This window comes from Mirounga angustirostris, unplaced genomic scaffold (assembly GCF_029215605.1).
Source record: "Mirounga angustirostris isolate CCGP_5_RB_7025 unplaced genomic scaffold, mMirAng1.0.hap1 SCAF_9, whole genome shotgun sequence".
Lineage (NCBI taxonomy): Eukaryota > Metazoa > Chordata > Mammalia > Carnivora > Phocidae > Mirounga > Mirounga angustirostris.
In genome coordinates this window covers 55,931,720-55,954,334 of record NW_026991717.1, presented here as the reverse complement: position 1 = coordinate 55,954,334, position 22,615 = coordinate 55,931,720, and the positions used below count along the sequence as shown (strand labels likewise).

Here is a 22,615-nt window from a genome sequence, read left to right as displayed (position 1 = left end):
AAATGTATGATGAAATGTCTCTTATCTAATATAGATCTCCCATTATTCTCTGCAGGACTGTCATTATTGTCAATTTCTTATAAATCCTCCCAGAAATTTTCTATGCCTATACAAACATACAAATATATCTATAAGTATCTATATTCCTATCTAATTTTCTGTCTGTCGTTTTTTACAAACACATATTGAAACATACTTTACACATTGTCCTGCAATCCACTGTTTTCACTAAATAATATACATTGGAGTTCTTTCCATATCAAAACATGTATAATGATTGTTGGACGTCTGACAAAAAAATCTGGTATTTTTACTTTGTAAAAATAATTCTACTTGTAGTGTCCAGAATAATCCTTTGGCCACCTTTTTATACACAGTTCCTAACTACAGGGTTAACCAAAATGAAACTCCTTTTCAGCCTTACTAACCACATTGTTGTTAGCATTTCAGAAAAATATAATCATATAGAAATCAGGAAAATATACAGCCTTTCTATCAAAGTCAGCATTCTCGTGTCATTGAAATAAACTGTCTATGAAGAGTATAAAATGCTATAAAAATTAAGATAGAAATATTATTTTTAAGGAAACCAACCATTTACAAACTCTTCCAAAACAAAGACAATGGAATGACTTCACACTGGGGTCAATAGGCTGTTATTGACAAAAAGTAATTTGTGAGTAAAAAGCATTAGGAAAAGTAATTTGTGAATAAAAACCAATACACACACTCTGGTGTAAAAACAAACTTTTTATTGAGAGTTTTTTATGTATCAGACGGGGTGCTCACACTTGGCAAATTCTTGTTCAGACCTTAGAACAACCCTTCAGGGTAGGTACTGTTATTATTGCTATCTTATAGATAGCAAAGTTTTCATAAAATCCTATGGATCCTTTAGAAGAGAAAACAAAAACTTAAGTCAATACACTTCCAAGGTCAAGAAGCCAAGGTCATGTGTCTAATAAGTTGAACCCATGTCTGCATGACTCCAGAGTCCATGTTCTTTATCAGTACTTTCCATCCCCATAGCACTTTGCCTCAGCTCACTTGACAGCTACAGGAAATAGTGGAATTCAGGCTCAAAGAAGAAATTGTATTTCAGTCGTGATGGGCAGAACAGGAGATTCTGATTCCTTTCTTGGGGACTGTGCCAAAAGATCACGTTGCTTCTCCTACAGAATTAATTGTAGGTCTCTTTTCATTGTCATCATCAAAAGCATTTATTAGCCTTTTATTTATAAGTGCTGCTGTATAAAGTGAGTTAAAGAGATTTGATTTCTACTCTTCAGAATTTTATTTTATATGTCAAATGACATTGTTATGGGTAGAAATAAAAGACATGTAGTCAAATATACAAAACATTAAACATTAAACAAATAAACAAACATTAAGCCAATGTATAAATGCTTATATTCTGTAAAAAGACAAACAAAAGTATACAAATGCATTCTCTGGAAAATAATATTTTCTAAAGTGTTTCAAAGTTCAAATTTGGAACTTCAGCATTCAAATTGGGGATATCCAAAATTAGAAATATCACCAAGCCAAATAAAATAGACATGAAAATTGAGGCAATAAATGCCTTGAGGTAAGGACAACGGCCACCCCTAAAATATTTGTTGGAGTGAAAATCTGCAACTAAAGACTCATTCTAGTATTTGCTAGAAGTTTTAGTTGTAGTCTTTAGTATTCAGTAATAGATGGTGAGTAAAGAAAGAGTTCCCTTGAAGTATATGTGGAAAATATTAAGAATCTTTTGGTTTTATCTTCTTAATGCTGTTTATTACACACATAGCCACCTTTGGCCTAAGTTATTAAAAATATAAGTCAATTTGCATGTGAGCTATGTGTTTTCAGATACAGTAAAAATACTGTGATTATAAATTGTGACCATTGGTAGTAATTTAGAAGCATGGTTTATAGTAACTGTCAAAACAAAACAAAAAAAAAACCCCTCACTTTCATAATTTAAAATACTCCCCTTTATCGCAAAGGGCTAGTAATGTACAACCATAATAATGTTGATCAATAAGATATAGAAATGTGATTAGACTCAGACTTTTCATTCTGAAATGAACCTTAGGAATTATCTGATCCTTAATGGGATTGGTTTAAAAAAAAAAAAAATCCCAGGATTGTAAGACGTTTAAGTAGAATAATATTGGCCATATGTTAATAATTGTTGAAGTTGAGTGATAGGCACAGGAGATCTATTTATTCTCCCTACTACTGCATATATTTAAATATTTCAATAATAAAAGAAAGTTTAAAACAATTGGGAGGGAATCATGCAGTCCTAAATATTTATGGAGCTATTTCTCAATGATGGCCTAAGATTTCTATCATCCTGAGATTAAAGGGTGAAACCTAAAAACATGTATAGCAGCAAATATTATCTAGTTAGAATTTAAAGAATAAACATACTTATTTCTTTCTTCTTTGATGACAGCTAGAAAGGTATGTGTCATTTTTCTGGGGTCTGTAAAATCACACATTTTATATTAAGTAAAATAATTTATGTGATTGAAGCTTCACTAGTTTATCAATATTGGAGGGGAGAAATGGCCTTTCTTTCTTTCTTTCTTTCCTTTCTTTCTTTCTTTCTTCTTTCTTTCTTTCTTTCTGATGCACTTTATTTTACCTTCTCTGAATACTTAATGCACAGGTGAAACTTTTGGTAAATAAATAATCATTCTCTAAAGCTACGCAATTTAAAATGCATTTACGAAAGGTGGTGGGTCATCATTTATGGTAATGGAGTGTGAACAAAAAATTAATTCAAAGTATGAGGGAAAAAACTGGTTTCAGGCAGCAATCATAAAACTTGTAGTCTTTGAGACTTTGGTCTCAAGAACATGTACCAGCCAGAAGCCTGCCAGCCACTGGTTATAGCTCACAGCCATCAAGTGCCCACAAACCCTCAACCCAGTCTTTTCAGTACTTTGATGATAAGTTGACTTTATAATTGCTGTATGGGCTTACAAAGGAGGCATTTATTAAAGAGTGAAACCAGGTTTTGCTTTGCCATGTTAGAAGAGAAGATGACAAACATAGAAAAATGATTTTGCCTTAGAGTAAATTACTTCAAAGTAAGATTTTCAGAAAACCCATTGGATTTATCCTCCTTGGCAGTATCCAGGAAAGGTTAAGTAACTTGCTGGAGGACACACCCTGAATTAATTGCATAGCTGAAACCAGATTCCAAGTCTCCTAGTTTATATGGTGCAGTGATTTTTCAGCTCCTGTTAAGAGAGTAAGCAATGGAAATGGATTCTATACTTATAAATTTACTACAGTCCTTTATAGTCAAATGAAGAAACACACTTAAAAGTTTTTTCCCTTCTATGGCATAAATACATTAAAAACTTTGAAACTCTAGCAGGCTGAACATATTCACCTAAGAAAGAGTTGAACATCCTACATTGACTCTATTTTGAATAGTTTTAAAAAATTATTGCCTTACTAACTTCCATTTATGATGAGTTCCCTGACATGCCCTCATAGACTATTCCTTTTGCTTCATATTGTGATGTCCTAGTGATAAATTGAAGAACTGCTAAACTGTGCCCAGAAGGGTATCTACCAGATAGAAATGTCCATTTAAGGGGAAATTTTAAATATCTTTTTCATCCTTTAGCCTATTTTGTAAGATGTTTTTTTACGATCATTGGTATTCTCATTAATCCAGATGTAAGGTTCACAGTTACCTCCGGTGTTCAGCCAGGAGCAAAGCAATTTCCTGGACCAAACCCTGAAGTTCAGGTTTAATCAGAAAACATAGGTTTTATTCCCAAGATTGCCTTTAAAAAGCAAGCGACTAGGGCTCTGTCTCATGGGATCCCCAATTAACCGAGGAAAAGGAAATTGCCTTCTCCCTAAATGAATAGTTGCTGATAGTCTGGCCATGGGATCTTGATTAACTAGAATATTGACAATTTTAAAAGTTTTTCTCAAATCAACTCAAATAAATGAATTTCTTAACCAAATAATCTCTTCAACATTCATGGGCATTTTAACACATTCCTCAATTCTGTGCTCTCATTGATTTTCTAGTTACGGAAAATGAAAAGTTCCATCTGAATCACTCAGCTGCCTTATGAGGATAGAATCCATTCAGAGAAAAAAATCGAATTTTTAATTGCCTGGAGAAAAACCTCAAATGTTTCATCCATCTGTAATAGAATGCAGTGTATATAGACAGGTGCGCTCCAATATAATAGCCGCAGCCACACATGCTGCTCTTTTTTTTTTTCTTGAGCCCTTGAAATGTGGCTAGTACAAATTGAGATCTGCTACACACCAGATTTCAAAGACATAGTGTGAAAAACAAATGTAAAGTGTCTCGTTAATATTTTTTATTGATTTCATGTTGAAATAATATTTTATCGAAGTCTCCTAAGTAAAATATATTATTAAATATATTATTAAAACAGTCCATGATCAGATTCCTCCTCCAAGGTGGGATGCCACCATAGTAATGAATTATTGCCAACATTAAGAATATGATATTGTACAAAAGTTAAGTACATTTTTAAAATTTAAGGGTCCAAATCTGAACCCAAATTATTTTATTAATTTCCTTTTACTTTTTTAAAAGGAGCTACTAGAAATTTTTGAATTACATACATGACGTGCATCTCTAGCTGGTGTAGATAACTGGTTTCTGCCCTGCTCGTTCAGCCTCAATTTCTGTGGACTCTGATTATCTGTATGTTACACTGATGTGAACATATGATGTCAGCTTTCAATTATCTGTACAAATAGGGACTGAGGATACTTAGAATTAAGATATTCCTCATGTAATTCACGACTAAATTTTAACTCTTGATTTCACTCAATTTTACCCCCAGTGCTTTAGGAAAACAGTAAGATGATCGGATTTGAGATTGATTCTCTTCCCCCTTCCTTTTTAAATGTGGGTTACACACAGGAAACAAGGAGAAATGAAATACGCAACAGGGATGGAAGAGAAAAGAAATAGGAGGCAAGGATGGATAAGAAATGAGGTCATCTGTTCTTAAGTGGTAGAGAGCAGGCAGCCTTCAAATCCACTTTATGGATTCAGTACTGTCTTTTGATGACCTGCTGTATGGTAGGCTCTTGTTTGGCATTGAGGAGGAGTAGCCCACAACCTCCAGTTAATATACAATGACTTACCACATTGAATTGCACTGGTTACCCAAGTGTCGCACTAGTCAAAAAAAAAATCTTGGGGGAAAACAAAGTTGGAAGAAAGCCTTATTTACATAGAGAAGTAGAAGAACATGGAGACGAGAAGTCAGTCACTTGGAGCAAACAGCCCAAATTAGAGTTAGCTTACAGTGGGTATGCTAATGATACATCAAAGCCCAAAGAAGCAATCAACCTTGAGCATAGCAAGGACAAGAACTTTGATCACCTTCAAATAAAGTCCTTACAATAAATACCGAATATTTATTTCACACCAGTCCCATTTTAGAGGGGGGAAAATTGTCCTTGTCTGAGACTTCTTAGCTAGGAATGTGGGAACACATCATCCCAGCCTTAAACTAATTTAGACCACTTAAATAGAATAAAGTTGTTCTTTAATAATGGTAATTAAGATGTCCCCAGTGTTTCCACCCCTTACTGGAAAAGATTGTTTTGGGGGAACTCAGTGGGTAACTCAGTCTAACCATTGGAGACAGGTAGGTGCCAGATAGGCTAAATTAAGTGGGTGCATCTGAAATTATTCAAAGTCATATCTAAAAGAGAAATTAGATTTGTTCTTAACTTGAGAGAAACAGAGCTATTTCCTTCCCCCATTAGATCCAGATTATCCTACTGACAAGGAAGGTCTTCAAAATCAGGTCACAAAAAGCCATAAATGAGCTTTTGACATTTTTTATACAACTTACTTTTTATTTCTACTCAGCCTACCTTTTTAGTAGTCAGTCAGTCATGAGACTTCTTACCTTTGTACAATACTACCAGCACATCCAGCAATTTTCAGGCAAAGACATATCGAATCTGAAACTTCCTCTACAGGAATAGCATTCTTGTCGCCAGATACTATCTTTAAATCTTTTTAGAACTGTAATCCTTTTCTTCTTGTTTTTAAAGAAAACGCTTCTATGTGTTCTTTCATTCAATCTTCTTAAAGATGATGATTAGAGAAGTTTTATTATCATTATTTTAGATGAATAAAGTGAAGCCCAGGGAGGTTAATGGAAAGAAGTCCAGATAGTCCACATCAATGAGATTAACCTCTTACCATGCCTCAAAGACTCATTCACTTTGATAGGCTTTCCACCACCCTGCCTTTAGTTTCTTTTTCTCTCTGTTCTCTTTGTATTCTGAAGGTACCCAAATCTAACCGTTTTTTTTTTTTAGGTAATATTTTCACCAGTAGAAGAACTGCCCAAGCTCCTTTACCACCCTTGCAGTCTTGCTGTGCCTGAAATCACTCACAAAACGAACCCATCAGCTCCCAGGGCAAAAAGATAATTATCTTATTCAAATGCTAGAATATTCCTCTTTTGCATGTGTTCTAAAATTTTATGTCAATTGTTTTGATTTGGCTTTGAACGTTTTATGGATCCCTGCATTGACCAAATACTGTTTTTGCTACCTGTAAAAATGCAGAACGTAGCGGTGGCGCCGGGTTTGGCCGACAGGGTTGCTAACGGTGATGGGATGCCTGAAGATGAAGAAGCCGAAAACAAGGAAGGGGAGGATAAAGCCGGCGCTGTGAAGTTTGGATGGGTGAAAGGTGTGCTGGTGAGAAAGCTCCTACGTTTCCAAATGAAATCTGTTTGTTCAGTGTCCTTGGGGTTTAAGTGTTGGCAAAGCCTGGACACCAGAATTACAGACAGGGCTGGGTTTTGCCCCACTCTCATGTCTCACATCCCTTTCGATGCTCCTTCAACCCACAGGTAAGATGCATGCTGAACATCTGGGGTGTCATGCTCTTCATTCGCCTCTCCTGGATTGTTGGAGAAGCTGGAATTGGTAAGCAGGTTTCCCCATGCCCCTTATAGAGTTTTCAATGTCAGTGATAAACTCCATAAGCAACTTGTTTTGACCATTAATGCTAAATGTGAGACAGAGGTCACAGAAATAATCTGCACTCCAGCTCTTTCACTTTGCCTCTTTGACAATGTTTGTCAGAGAGGAAAGGTGAAGCGTTAACTTCGGGGAGGCTGGAATTTTCCAGCTCGTTAACCAGATAAATGCTCAAGCAAGTATTTCTATCTTTTCATTGAGTTTTAGGTGTATAGATATATAGAGACACATATATTTGAAATAGTACTATTCCTATTGGGAGATATACTGATATTTGTGCATTCCCCCCTTATGATTTTGGCAAAATTTCACTCAACAAAAACAGTTTGTGGGAAAAGTGGTAACAATGTGACTGGACTAATGCTGAATTAGTTGAACATTTTCCAAAGAAAATAATTGTGTTACTTTCAGGTACCAGTGGTAGGAAAACAAAGGTTAATAAAATATTGCCAGATAGAGGCTTAAAAATAATAGATAAAATTACTAAGATAACATATATAACTATTACTAATTTTTCTAATGGAAAATGCATGATGTTGAAATTATTTCGAGTGATCATTTGATGTTTTTAAAGATGATATTTTATTTAAAATATCATTTCCCTTGGCAAACCTTTTTTTTTTTATCGAGAGTATACTGGTAAAATTTATATGAAAATTTTATTTGAATTTTATCAAAGTTCCTGATTTAATGCGATAAAAATTAATGATGTTCTACCCTGTATATGGGAAATACATTATAGATCCACTTTTGGAGAAGACCTATAAATCATTACTATCAAGAACGTAGAGGCTCAGATGTGCTTTTAGATAACTGCTCCAGAATGTATCTCAAATCACATTCAAAGGTACTTCATCCTTATTTACTGCCTTTGCCACTCAAAACATACTGAGCATCACCAGAAGACTAACTCGCAACAAGAAAGGGCCGCGCTGTAAATTGAAACACTGGAACCAGTTCCCATCGTTTTTCCATGTTTCATGTTTGGCAACTGCTGGGTTCCTGACAAAGGGCAGCTTGCCAACTTTATGATGCATATCAAATGAATGCTTATAGCCGCAGGGTCCAAAATAAGTATATGCTGTTTCATGGAAAATCTGCATCTTAATATTGCCAAGTGTTTGCTCCAGGGTTTCATGCAAAATTAGTTTTTTAAGGGCAGTTTAGTAACTTATTGAGATCATCAAGCAACATTACTCTGTTTGGAGGTGTGAGTGTAGCCAAGGGCAAGAGTAATTCTTTCTAATGCAATTTATTTAACATCCATGTGTTTGGGCAATAATCTGAACTTTAATCAGATCTTACATTATTCTTCTCAGTTTCACGCTTATTACAAAATTGTAAAATATGAAGAACCCTATCTTCAGTATTATACCTTCAGACATCAGTATTGTTTTAATAAGGACTTTTTATTTAAGTAGTCCTATTCTACTTTAAATGGGTGTCTAGCAGGTTTTCCTTTGAATGAAGGTTTGTTTGTCGTGGTTGTTTTAGTTCTCAGAAAGTAGACTTTAGTGAGTCGTAGAAACTTATTACCACCCTTACTCAGTTTTACTGGCCTTTGCTGTGAACTTAAAGCTAAATGAGCTGATTAAGTCACCTTCTGGGTCCCATTTGGAGTCCCTTTATTAGGTAAGAAAAGAAGCAAACCCAAGGAGTTTCTCCTTGTTGTGGGGATAGTTTGGGGAAGAAACCTGAATACACTTTCAAGAGGAGACCCTGGGAACAAAGCCAGAAGGAAGCTGGAGCCACGAGTCACAATAGCTATAGCCCTTGGGTAACTGTTCTAGCGCTGTGAGTTTGGGCTCTCTTTTCGCCAAAAGCAAATGGTAGAATAAGCCACGAATGCCATTGACTTGTTCTTCTCTGTCTCAGAGACTTTGGCTGGGGTAAGATAGTTTCTAATAAACATCAGGCATGGAAGAAGGGTATGAAAAAGGTATGACCTGAAGCAAGTCATTTATACTCCATGAGCTTCATTTTCTCATCTGAAAATGAAGGAGCTGGATTAATTGTTTCCCAGTCAATTCTTTGCAGATAAAGCTAAAGAACCTTGCTGTCTAGGCAGACACAAATTGAGATAGGCTAGGGTAGTGCAACAGTCTTCAGACTGTGGGGTGCCTAAGAATGACCTGGGAAGTTAGGTTACAAAACCACAGAATCCTGGGATTCACTTTGAAAGATTCAAACTCAGTGGGTCTGGGCATTTTTAATAAACACCTCAGGTCTTTCCTGAATTAGGTGGTTCAAGGACCTCCCTTGGAGAAAACTACAACCTGAGTGTTCTCGAAGCTGCCTCTTACCCTGGGATTTTATGTTTAATTGTGAGAGGAAAGCAAATCCCTTGCTGTTTAAATGTATAAAACTTTGTTCCAGGATTTCAAATGGTTTACAGAAATATACAGAATGCAAAAGAATAAATAAGAATTGCTGGGAAAATAGAAGCAAAGGGAAAATAAGGGTAGGGGAATAATCAGAGTAGGTTTAATGTCCTGAAATGCAAACTATATAGTTCTGTATAGTTGCTGGGGTGAGCTAAACATTTGACATCAAATGTCCTCAAAACAAAATCAGACGGAAAATAATGTGCAGAAGATAAGATGAAACTACCTGTAGGGGTGCAAAGAACTGAGGCCACATGGTGATGTAGAGGTGATGTTCACCACAGGATCCCTGCAATAGATTCGAAGAATTTAGTGCAACTATTTCTTACAACACCAAACTTTGTCTGTAGGGACTGAAGCAATATGGTCGAAGTTTGCATCTCATGCCTACAATTAACCTCTTCCTACTGCACTTCAAACTGTGAAATAGCCTCGAGACTTATTTTAGAGCCAGGATATAGCCAGGAGCATCAAGAGAGGCAGCCTCCAATGCCTTGTTTCTATTTCTCTCTGTCCTTCCTCTCCTTCCACTTCCCCTTCGCCCAGGGCATGGCCAGAGAGATTACAGCCTCTCTTAGACGACTACTGTTCTAATAACCCCGGGAAGCAAGACAGCCTGCCAACAACAATTACGAAGCGTCCACTCTATGTGGGGGACCATACCAAACAGACCCAGGGTAGAGCGTTCTGGCTAGAGCCAGGGGGATTTCAGTGCCTGTGACCCCAAACTTCTTTCTGTAACACTGGCAACAGACAGCCTAACAGGAGAAAAACAATCGGAAGTTTATTAACTTAGGCATCGTGTGTACACAAGGGAAGACTCAGCAATGGGTAACTCAAAGAGTGGGCTTACATAGCATTTTAACAAGAGAACAAGACTTTTTTTTAGAGAAGTCACAAGACAAAGGGAAAGGACTGAGTTTCTAGGGTGGCAGATTGTGGGGGCACTAATGGAAAATAAGTAAGTTTGTTAGGTAGGTTCCTCCAGCTGCGAAGGGCCTTGAATTGGCTCTGCTGATGAACTTCTGTCCTTCCTGCTATAGAGGAAAGTGGATCCACTTTACAAACTTACATCTTGTTTTGAGGCAAATAGGGGGAAGTATCTGCTTTTTTTCTGTTGCCTTTAGCTCAAACTAATCTTTCTGCTAAAGTGGTACATTTCGGGGTGGCAGATTCTGCTACCCTTCAGTATCCTCTTGTCTGTGTGCTTCCTGAAGCTGACAGCAGCCTTGCCTTTCTCTGAATTCCGGTTTATCACTTTCTGCCTCCTAGAATCATTGACCTTCTGCACCATAAGATCCTTGAGGGTGGTTTTTTTCATTTCATTTTATTTGTTCCTTGCAGTTCTCTTGCTACCTGACACCTGGCTGGATGTATAGCAGGCTTTCAATAAACAACAGTTACAACTATTGTGGACATGGACCAAAAAGCAGGGCCACTGACTGTGTACCCGTGTTCTACTCACTGTGCTGACCACTTTCCACACGGATTCTTTCTAATTCCATTGCCATGTTTGGCTCAGAAAATGAGTAACTTGCCAGAGGTCACGTAGCCAATAAATGAAAGCGATTCCATTTGATTCTTTCCACTTTATTCATCTGCCAGATGAACAATTTGTTATATTGTATGTAATTTTCCACTCCCACACAACCAAATGGACATAAAAAGATAGTTACCTGGAAGGATGAACATTTACTCTCCAGTTATATGAGCGGCTTGGAATTGTATGGACCAATTATTATGTTTGTAGGTGTCTAGAGCAGCATAAAAAATGGGGTTCCTATTAAATTTTGACCAGCCCTCGTTGTTCAGTTGTGAGCAAGTCTCGCTGCACATCTCAGCTCTTCGGTTTCTAGGCAGAAAACTTCAAAGCTGAGCATTTACTCTGGTGATTTCCAGGCCAACTTGTTAATTCCAATGTGGTCCTTTGGTGGTTACCCTAGATTTGCTGGCTTTTATGTAAACGATCTAATGGACTGTTCCACTCTTTAATTGCCTTTATTTTTCCTCTCTCAACTGAGGTCTTGGTGTGATTATCATCGGCTTAGCCGTGACAGTGACTGGTATCACTGGTTTATCCACCTCTGCTATTGCCACAAATGGATATGTCAGAGGAGGTAATTAAACTTGTGACCTGCACGATCATTTGTAAGGTAAAGGCAACCTAGGCTCAGATAGTCCACCAGCTGACCTTTCTGGAGTGTTTTCAAAGGTAATCCAAGTTGGTTCCTTTTTTTCCCCTCCAGGCAAGAGAGATGCAAGAAAAATGGGGAAGGATTTAACCTTTGTCAAACCCCCAACTTTCTCATGCAGGTTCCTCTCAAGCAAGCGAGAAGGTCAAATGTCATGTTTTCTCTTTTCGCAGCCAGGGTAGTTTGTCTCCCAGGACACCAGCATAAGTCAACTTTTCCTTTCCAGGGCCGCATTTTAGATTGTGTTTACTTTTGGAAACCATCCTTCATCGTAATGAGTAGGCCTCGGACTTGATCTTTATGCCAGGCAAACCTGTTTCTCCTGAGCACAAAGCAACTCCCCTGGGGCCCCAGGCGTGGACGTGAAAACTTAAATCAGAGGCAGTATAGTTTGCAGCAATAGGGAATCCAAGTAAGAAAAGTAAAACGTACTATCTTTTATCTTTCATTGCTAACAGGTCTTGGAGTTCTCATAATTCTTCTTTCCACCATGGTAACTTCTATTACTGGGTTGTCAACTTCTGCAATAGCGACTAACGGGTTTGTTCGTGGAGGTAACATTTCTAAGATACCTAATGCCCTCATCGCTTGCCACGGGTAGGAAAAGTTTTTATATACTTCTCTTTGACTGGAGCAAGCAAGGAGCCCACTGAGCTTGACGCCAGATGCAGAAGGAAACCTAAGGTACCGTGAGCTCAGTCCTGGTCCGCGCCACTCAGATCCCACTCAGCTGTGGGATCTCCTCTAATGGAACTCTCGGGCACATTGCAGCTCATGGTTTCCAGGTGCTCAAATTCCTCCGGCGAATGTTTTCTTTTTCAGGCCAGTCTGCAAACCCCTTGCCGGTGTCTCTGGGGAAATGATTCCTGGACATGGCGTCATTTTTAAAGTTTAGTACATTTCAGGTGCTTCCGAGACCTTCATGGACTGGGATCTTTTAGAACATTTCAGGTTTTTCATGGGGAGACTGACCCTTCTGTGACAAGACTCAGACCACCGCCTCCTCAAGTGCTGGTGACTTCTTGATGTACTGGAGTCAAACACATTTCTTGGGGGATTTTGCAGGTCTTGGAGTCATCATCATCGGCCTGAGTGTGGTGGTGACAACACTCACAGGTATTTCTATGTCCGCTATTTGCACAAATGGAGTAGTAAGAGGAGGTAAGTCAATTCATTTACTTATGGACTACAAGCTTGGCTTACAGAGTAATGTCTACAGTTGGTTTAATGTTGGAAGTAAAATTTGCATATTCATAATTAGTCCCCAAAGCCTTAAAACAAAATGAACTAACCCAAATTTAAACATCAAGGCAAAATTCTCTCAACTAAAATTAAGAGATCTCCAGAAGGTTTTCTTTGACCCATTTCCCGTGATTAAACATGTTTATAGAGAGTGACTGGGTGTCTAGAAAGAAGGCATAAATAATTACAGTAAAATATATGGTTTATTTGTGCCTTGGCCAGGCCCTGCTGGCTCTCTTCCCAGGCCCACTTAGCACCCCAGTTGACACTCCCTGCTTAATAAGCCCTCAGAGTTCACCCCAACACAACGCTCCCAGTGGCCCCCAGTCCTGAGAAGATCCTTCAAAAGAAAATAGAAACAACTAAACAGAACAAAGAGTTACTTTTAAATCATCCAGGAATAAGCAGGCCTAGGTGGAAAATGAAGAGGGCAAGGTTTATCATTGCTTCTAATTCCTGTCTTCCCCCACCCATTCTTTTTGGGGTTTTTTAAAGATTTTATTTATTTATTTGACAGAGAGAGACAGGGAGAGAGGGCACACAAGCAGGGAGAGTGGGAGAGGGAGAAGCAGGCTTCCCGCTGAGCAGGGAGCCCGATGCCGGGGGCAATGCGAGGCTCGATCCCAGGATCATGACCAGAGCCAAAGGCAGACGCTTAACGACTAAGCCACCCAGGCACCCCTCCCCCTCCCATTCTATTTGGCTTCTCCTGGGGCCGCAACTTGGGTACCTTATCCGGGTTTCCCTACGCAGGACCTTCTAAGAGCACTCTCCCTTCCACAAACACACATCCTCTCACAGCTTCCCCTGCCCCTCTCTCATTTTGACCAAGCTGAAGTAACTGGCTAGCTAATTTATTTAATGTCCTGTGGACAAAGGAGATAATGGGGATTTGCTCCACCCAAATAATTGGTTACATTTCTAAAGAGAGCTTTGACCCTTTAACCCAGAGGAGTTACTGCAGTGGAGGAAATTCCTTTTCCGTAAAAGATAGTTTTGTTTTTGTTTTGAGATATGTTTGTTCAGTGTCATTCCTCTACCAATTCTGCCCACCTCTAAGACTAGCTCCTTAGAGGAAGTCATTAGTTTCCTATGGTCACTCAGAGCATCTAGCTACTAGGCCTCTCAACACCTAGTCTTTTTTTTACCTGCTCTCACTACCCTCTAAGAGTAACCAAGGCAGCTCAGTCTTTTCATGTGCAAAGAAAGAAATTCACGGCCACATATAGAACATCTTTTCAAGGTCCAAAGGAGAAGCGATTGTTCTAAGCCCTCCCTATCTTTCTTCCCATTTACCACCGCCATAGGTATTTGGCAATAATCTTGCCTTCTTGAGCTAAAAACATAGAACCAATTCCAATTTATAGAGTGGATAATACATAGCACTATACAGATACCTTTTTTTAAAATTTTATTTATTTATTTGTGGGGGTGGCAGAGGAAGAGAGAAACCTTAGCAGACTCTGAGCTGAGAGCAGAGCCCGACGTGGGGCTCAGTCCCAAGACTCTGAGACCAGGACCTGAGCCAAAACCAAGAGTCCGCGCTCAACCAACTGCACGACCCAGGAGCCCTGCATACAGATACCTTTTTATGCAGAAAATATATATCGGAAAAGTATACCAGAAAGGAAGGTAGAATAGCAATGATAAACTTCACCTACTTCATTTTCTGCCTAGGACTACCTGTTCCTGGAAATTCCAAATATAAAATTTTACTTTGATTACATTATTGATTTGAACTCACCGATGAATTTTTTTTAGAAAGCAAAGCATTTTGGGGCGCCTGGGTGGCTCAGTTGTTAAGCGTCTGCCTTCGGCTCAGGTCATGATCCCCGGGTCCTGAGATCGAGCCCCGCATCAGGCTCCCTGCTTGGCAGGAAGCCTGCTTCTCCCTCTCCCACTCCCCCTGCTTGTGTTCCCTCTCTCGCTGTGTCTCTCCCTGTCAAATAAATAAATTTTAAAAAGAAAAAGAAAAGAAAAGAAAGCAAAGCATTTTGTTTTGGTAAAGTTTGCTGTAGTCTTATTTGCATACAATTTGTGTACAATTGGGTTTTAATAAATCAGAACTTACTAAGTCAGGATAATTCTATTGTGTTCTATTATCATTCTCAGAGTACAAAGAAAGGCTAACTTATTCATTAAAGTAAAACAAGATTCCTAAAATTATTAGGAAGTTGCAATATGTTTGTTAGAAGAAAAATTATTCAAAACTATTTGGTCATAGAAACTAAATCCCTTAGCAGTTCCTCAGAGTAAAGCATGTTCATTTTTTGTTTTAGGTGGGGCCTACTATCTTATTTCCAGAAGCTTAGGGCCCGAGTTCGGTGGATCTATAGGCTTGATCTTTGCTTTTGCCAATGCGGTGGCTGTTGCTATGTATGTGGTGGGATTTGCTGAAACGGTGGTAGATCTTCTTAAGGTAATTAAAAGTTTTTCTTTTCTTCAGCCAAGTAAGATAATTCAGTTCAATTTGCCTTTTCAGGGCACTAAGAGGTTATCATTATAGCAAGATGAAAGGAAATAGATTTGTTCTGTAGAATGTGGAAGTTGGATATAGTTGAAGGAGCTCTAGGCTTGGCATCAGAACTGGCTTGGAATCCTGGCTCTCATATTGATCAGCTGAGATATTCTGGGCCAGTCCCTCTATTCATCTGAACGTTGTTTCTCAAATCTATCATATGGGCTTTTAATGCTGTTCTGTGTATTTCATAGAAATGTGGTACAGAACAGATGAAATAATGTACATGAAATACTGTGTAAAATATGAAACAAAAGATAAATAATGGGTGCTATTATCAGCAGCAATATTACTACTATGGTTATAGATTTCCAAAGGGAAAGACAGTTCAAACATTAGAACAACTCACTGCAGAAAACTAAGCATTTCCTAGCTTAGGTACGCCATCTCGACAGTCGTCTGTGAGCGTGTTAACTAGCTGGTATGTGAACTAACTTCTAGTTCTCCTTTCGTGGTAGTGATAGCATTCACTGAATTCAATCAGTAATAAAGGACCTTTATTGGAAAATTAGATAAGTAAATGAGTGGATTATATAGTTCATAAGGTATGTGATCTTCAAGAAATGCATTATCTGGATTATGGAGTTTGTTATTTAATTGAATAACATGCATTTTCCAATATTCACATGGAAAACCACTCAGTTTTATTTCTCTAAGATTCCCCTTGACACACAAAAATAATCATCCCTGTGAAACAAAACATTGTGTTTACATGTACACATACTTATCTCGGCGCAACAATAGCTTTAAAAGCTGTGACTAGAATGAGCATCTAGACTTTCCAACTCCTAACTTTGGCTACCAGTGGCCTGTTATTATAGGATGAAATAATGCTAATCTCTGATTTAGGAGCACCTCGCTTTTCCATTATCCAAATGGTCATTAGTGCACAGTATTTCTTCTTACTATTCAATTTTACAATATGACACACAGGCAAAAAAAAAAAAAAAAAGCTCCGTCTCTAACCATTTTAGTGATTTTCGTTGTTGTTCCAGGAGAGCAACTCAATGATGGTGGATCCAACCAACGACATTCGGATAATCGGCTCCATCACAGTGGTGATTCTTTTAGGAATTTCAGTAGCTGGAATGGAATGGGAAGCAAAGGTGATTTTTCTCAAAATGATGTCATCAACCACCGCTGCTCGGTCTTGACCAAATTGCAGGAATAGAACAAACCCCATCTTCAAAAAGAATTGCTATTATTATTTGCTATAGCAAAAGTTGCAGGTTAGCACTGGGGGGAGCCCCAAGCCCTCCAAACCCAAGGTACAGGCAGTCAGGACTCCCTGCTCGTGTGTCACATGATCGGGCCTGTACTTTGTCCTTCTCTGTGTGGTCACCACTGTGACAGAGACACCTCAGTTTCTTCCATCTTCACACCCAGGCCCCTTATGATCGTAGGAACAGTCCATGCTGGAAACCTGCATCTCCCAGTCCCACCCCTGGTGTCGCATTTTCCAGCTGACTGTGGGTGCCTGAAGCCCAAAGGAAATGGGAGAAGGGAATAAAGGCCGAAACTATCGTTCTCCCCCGAGACGCAGTACTTCAGGAGTAAGTCCTGGAACTAGACAATATCTGGATTTAACTAGTAGTAACACAGTAAATTTCTGAACGACAGGAGCATGTCTTTGATCTGATTTATAACTCTACAGTGACTGGTATAATTGCAACTGGTCTTAAGAGCCTGAAGATACGGTACCTAGACTTTAAGAGGTCCCCAGAGATTGAAAAGTGGCCAAACCCGCCCACCTCCATAAGGCAATGATAAACATTCCTATACAGCGTTTATTTGTGGATTATGCATTCACATCAAACGAAAATTAATTCAGTGCTTATTAGGTGCTGGGCATTCTGCTAGGTACTGGATATTCAGTGGTGACCCGGGGTGACCCAGACAGGCACAGTCCTGCACCTAGTTGAACGTACTGTGGTCTGTGGGGATATGAGTAATGATCAAGTAGACAAACAAGTAAATATAGAATGGTAAATTGTGAACATGCTATAAAGGAAATAAACAATGGGAATCTACTTACAATGACTTTATTCCCTGAGGGAGGCAATGTAGCTTCAGGGTGGTAGAGGGTAGGTTTAAAGCTCTAGCTCTGTTGCCACAGCACCTGGATTTGAATCTGGTTTACATCTGTATGACCTTGAAAAATGTGCCTAACCTCTCTGTGCCTCAGTTTCTTTATCTTTAAAATGATGATAGCAATATTACCTACTTCAGACAGTTATTGGTAGTATTATTTATCTGAAAGAATACTGGTAAAGTGAAATCTGTCCGTTATTGTAAACCCTCAGTGAATGTTAGCTGTTATTATTTAGATTCAGTGGTCAAGAAAGTCCTCTCTGAGTAACAAAGTAACTAAGGCTTAAAGGATGAGAAGAAGGAATAGTTAGGCAAAGAGTAGGGAGAAGTGCATTCCCTACAGAGGGAACAGCATATGGGAATGCCAAGCCAATAGACCCTTGAAATGTCAGCAGGGGAAAAGGGGGACAAAGAAAGACAATTTGATCGGTCAACCTTGCAAACCACTTCTGCTGGGTACACACTGGTAGCCCAACATCAAGTGTACTAAGCATCACGGGAACTCTGTGGATTACTGTGTTATTAATGCAATTCCTGTTGCACTTAGCACTGGGAAAGGAAAGAATCCATAAGCACTCTGCCTAGAAAAGAAATAAACTCTTATCAGCGATAAAACTCTGGGCTCCATTTATATTCCTGAGGGCACTGCAGTAAGTTACTCACCTAGTACTTGGAATGTTTTTGAAATGTCACCTTCAAGTGCCCAAGCACATGCCTCCATTGAAATGTAACTTTTACACTCAGGTCAGAAAAGGCTTGTTAAGATACCATTCCGTAAGATACACTATTAACGACTCTGGATTGTAGTTTTAATCAGAAGAACCAGATAGAGTCTTTGTCCAGTGGACTTTCAGTAGACATGACTTTTGTAATTATGTAAAACTTTGTTAAGTAATTCTTGAGCTGGCCTCCTTTTACTTTGCCATTCCAGGCTCAGGTGATACTTCTGGTCATTCTCCTCATTGCTATTGCAAACTTCTTCATTGGAACCGTCATTCCATCCAACAATGAGAAGAAGTCCAGAGGTTTCTTTAATTACCAAGGTATGTGTGACAAATGAGTTGCTTGACAATCAGTGGTTCTCCACTGCCCACCTCCATCACCACCCCTGTTACCCCCACGTCAGCCATTAGAATCCAAGTGTGATCCGGGGAAGAGCCTGGGATTGGACTCAGGAGATCCAGAGTGAGTCTCAACCCTGCTGCTTGCCAGCTAGACCAGTCACCTAACATGTTTGGGGTTCAAATTTCCCTGCTGAAGTGTGGGTGATAACAACTTCCTGAGGGGACTTTTGAGAAGTAAATCAGATAGTGGATGCAAAAGTGCTTTGAAAACATTTAAGTGTGGGACAAATTGTTGTTGCCGTCAAATAGAGGAAGTAGAATTGTACATGCAAGGAAAGAGAACATAGTTCGAACAATTTGCTCAACCGTTGAGAACACTAAAGCCAAACATGGTCATTTTCCTGCTAGACTTTTTTTTTTTTTAAGATTTTACTTTTAAGTAATCTCTACACTCAACATGGGGCTCGAACTTACAATTCTAAGATCAAGAGTCACATGCTCCACCTCCTGAGCCAGCCAGGCATCCCCCTGCTAAACTTTTTTGTACCTTGCTTATTTATAGCATTACCTAGTTAAGCATCACTGTCAGGTTTTCAAGCACAAAAGATTGTAGGAGTTGGCATAGGATCCTGAGGGGATGTCACAAAGCATGAAATTCTCCTCCGCCTATACACACCATCCTAGCTTTCCACTCTAGCTTACTCAAGAATCCACTGCTGAGATTTAAAAAATATTTCCCTTCATCATTGATTCAGTTGTTAGTGTCTGTTTCCTTTTGGTATCAGATCACCTCTTTCTTCCTGATTCTTTTTCTTTGTAAAATTTGTCTTGTTTGCTTGGCATGTTAATATCCTTTTCCTTTCTATTCTTTTCCCTCCTTCTAGCCCCTGCTGTATTTTTTCTGATGATTTAAGCTTTCTTCCCTTGTTTTTGCATCACCCCAGATTCTTTTGTTTGTGTTTTTCTTCCCTCCATTTCTGTTTTTCTTCTACATCGTTCTCTTCTCATTTAAGTAATTTGTTGAGACCCTGTGGGATAGTATTATTTTATGACTGAAGTTCCTTGCTACTATTCTTTTCCTATATATGAAAATTTGGTATAGAATTTAAGATCTAATCTCTGGGAGCAAGGACTGGGAAGGTTAGAACATAAGTAGCAAAATTTTAAGATAGTTTCACCCACAAGTTTCTCCTCCAATTTAAAAAAAAAAAAAGCATAGAAAAGCTGTGTTTGATTAGAATATTTATGCACATAAGAAAGGAGTTGTGTATGTGTAAGGCAGGGTACATGTGTGGTATATTTGTGAATATGCCAGCATGGTCATGAGAAAAAGTCTCCATTTCCCTCTTTTTCAATCTTCTAGGTTCTAAAAAATCTGGAGGCCTGGGTCTCTGTTGTCCCCCCCAAAAATTTTCAGAGCTATGTCCTAGAGATCTAAAACCTTGTGATACATACACATACTGACTCTTGGCAAATATTGACATGAGGTTCGTCGAGAGTATACCAACATCTTCAAATTCATTCCATTTAGAATATAGGGATCCATTTGCATGATACATTGATAGAAGCTAAAAATAACCGTATCTCCTTTTCTGTAAAGAAAGTCTACAAGATAATGTTCTCATTATTTGTGTTGCAGCATCAATATTTGCGGAAAACTTTGGGCCCAGCTTCACAAAAGGTGAAGGCTTCTTCTCTGTCTTTGCCATTTTTTTCCCAGCAGCTACTGGGATTCTTGCTGGTGCCAATATCTCAGGAGACTTGGAGGTATGTCATTTTCCTCTGCTCTTGTAATCCTGGGAAGTTGTGGTGCTGTTGGTGAGCAACACAAGCTGTAGAGGTCAACAGTGACCATAGTTCTCTACTGATGTTAAAACCAACATTTCTGTAAGGGTCCCCAGTAATTTAATAGTTCTCTCTTTTATTTATTTATTTATTATTATTTTTTTTTAAGATTTTATTTATTTGCGAGAGAGAGAATGAGAGACAGAGAGCATGAGAGGAAGGAGGGTCAGAGGGAGAAGCAGACTCCCTGCCAAGCAGGGAGCCCGATGCGGGACTCGATCCAGGGACTCCAGGATCATGACCTGAGCCGAAGGCAGTCGCTTAACCAACTGAGCCACCCAGGCGCCCTAGTTCTCTCTTTTAATGCCAGACCATCCTGTTTCCGACAGTCCATCCAAAAGTCTTATTCAGTGAGACCGGAAGGATAGAGAATATTGGCAGTGTATAACATTTCCAACAAAATGAAAATAGCTCAGTAAAAAGAATATCAGAACAAGCCTTTCTCTTTTAAACATCTAAGGAACAAAAACACATAACATTCAGGAAAAAAAACACCCCACCCAATCCCTCCCCCTCCAAAAAATCACTTTATTAGTGAATTTTTATGTCATTAAATTCAGAGAAATATTCACTCATTTAAATGGTATTTATTTAGCACTCCATTCATATTACTTTATGTTAAGTACTGTAAGGAGCACTGTTAGAATATTGGTTTGAATGTTTTATAAAAGACTAGTAGCAGTGACCTAAAAAGATAGAAGTTTATTTTTCTAGTGGATAAAAATCTGAACTCATAGGCCATGCAGTGGAATAAGAAAAGTCCACTCCACATGGTAGCCCAGGATCCCAGATCACCTCTCTTGATTTACCACTCCCTTAGGGTATGCCCTCACCTGCAAGGTCCAAGATGACCAGTCACTTCCAAGATCATGTTCCTGCCCACGGGAAGAGGAGTAAGGAATAGAGGGCAAGCAATTCATGGACCTTGCATGTATTATTTCTGCTGACATTCCATTGGCCAGAATTTAGTCTCTGTGACCTTGCCTTGTTGCAAAGAAGGCTGGGAAATGCAGTCTCTAGCTGGGCAGCCATGAGCCTAGAATTTTAGGGAGTTCTTGTGTTAAAAGGAGGAAGGTGAGACTGGATATTAGGGGATAGTAAACGGTCTCTACCATATACAAAAAAGGAGAAGACAGAGGTACCTCAATACATCTATAATCAACTTCGGAAGACAAGAAATATTTATAAGAGACATGTATAAATGAACATCATATGTAATGTCTAAATAAATTGTGAGATAAACACAATAAACAGATAATTGTTAAGTCTGGGATGATTTCCTCAAGGAAGTTACTTTGAAGTGTGAACTTAGAGCAAAAGCTCAATATTGACTATTGTTGAGAAAATATAAGGGTATTCCAGACAGAGAAGACAAAAGAACAGTCAGGCATGGGGATACTGGAAATAGTAAGTTTAACTGGAGAAGCCCTGATGAGGCTGGATGACCTTATAATACAAGGGGAAATCGTCACTGGTGAGACCCGAGCAAGAGGTGCTTGCTCTGGAATGTAAGTCTGTGAGAGTGGGGACCTTGCCTTTGGTTATATTCATTGCTGCCTCCTCAGAGCTAGGAAGGTTTCAATAAATATTTATTGAGTGAATGAATAAAGGCATTTTGATTTGTCATATTAGGGACCACAGTGCCATGGTAAATTCTTGGGCTGAGATATGGCATAAAATAGATTAGGTGGAGACTCAGAAAATTAAGTAACTTGTTCAAAATGATTCGAGTAGTTAAGTATCACTACTTAACAAAATTTAGCTATGGATGTGGAGCTGCCAGTTCCTCAGATTTGGAAAAGTATTGGAGGTCACTGATTTAAAATTCTGTCAACTGTAAGCACATATTTAAATGAAAGAATATTGTACTTTCCTTAGAAACAAGTTCGTATTAGATGCTTAGTTGTCAGTTCAGCTCAGCCAACACTTACAGAGCACCTGCAAACGCCAGACACTGGGGAAGCAAAGAAGAGCACAGTCCTCCCTTCAAGTTGCTCGTGGTCTAAGGTGAAAACAGATTTACTCTGTCTGAGTCACGAGAAGCAAGAACAGAATCATGTACAAGGGAAAGAGGAAACAGTAATTGCCTGTCCCTGAAGAAGTAAGGGAAGGCCTTCAGACGACAGGGACACTCCATCCAGATTTCAAGGGACAAATAGGGGTTCATCAACAGAATAAAGAAGAGAGGGACATTTGGAACAGAAGGCCTGGAATGTCAAAGGGCACAGGGAAAGATGCTGCTGATGGAAATCAGTT

The 22,615-nt window shown here is 38.9% G+C and overlaps 1 protein-coding gene across 3 annotated transcripts in view; it reads left to right on the top strand.

Annotated features, from left to right (window-relative positions):
• Nucleotides 1-22,615, top strand: part of SLC12A1 (solute carrier family 12 member 1) — an 86,211-nt gene that overhangs the window by 3,980 nt on the left and 59,616 nt on the right. The window contains exons 2-8 of one of the 3 annotated variants that reach the window (XM_045901898.1): nt 6,604-6,738; nt 6,894-6,969; nt 12,665-12,760; nt 15,121-15,260; nt 16,355-16,465; nt 18,382-18,493; nt 20,154-20,281. In XM_045901898.1, coding sequence (XP_045757854.1) covers nt 6,604-6,738; nt 6,894-6,969; nt 12,665-12,760; nt 15,121-15,260; nt 16,355-16,465; nt 18,382-18,493; nt 20,154-20,281 — 798 coding nt within the window. Of the gene's footprint in view, nt 1-6,603; nt 6,739-6,893; nt 6,970-11,428; nt 11,525-12,057; nt 12,154-12,664; nt 12,761-15,120; nt 15,261-16,354; nt 16,466-18,381; nt 18,494-20,153; nt 20,282-22,615 lie in introns of all 3 variants that reach the window. The other 2 variants (XM_045901896.1, XM_045901899.1) reach the window with 2 other exon arrangements.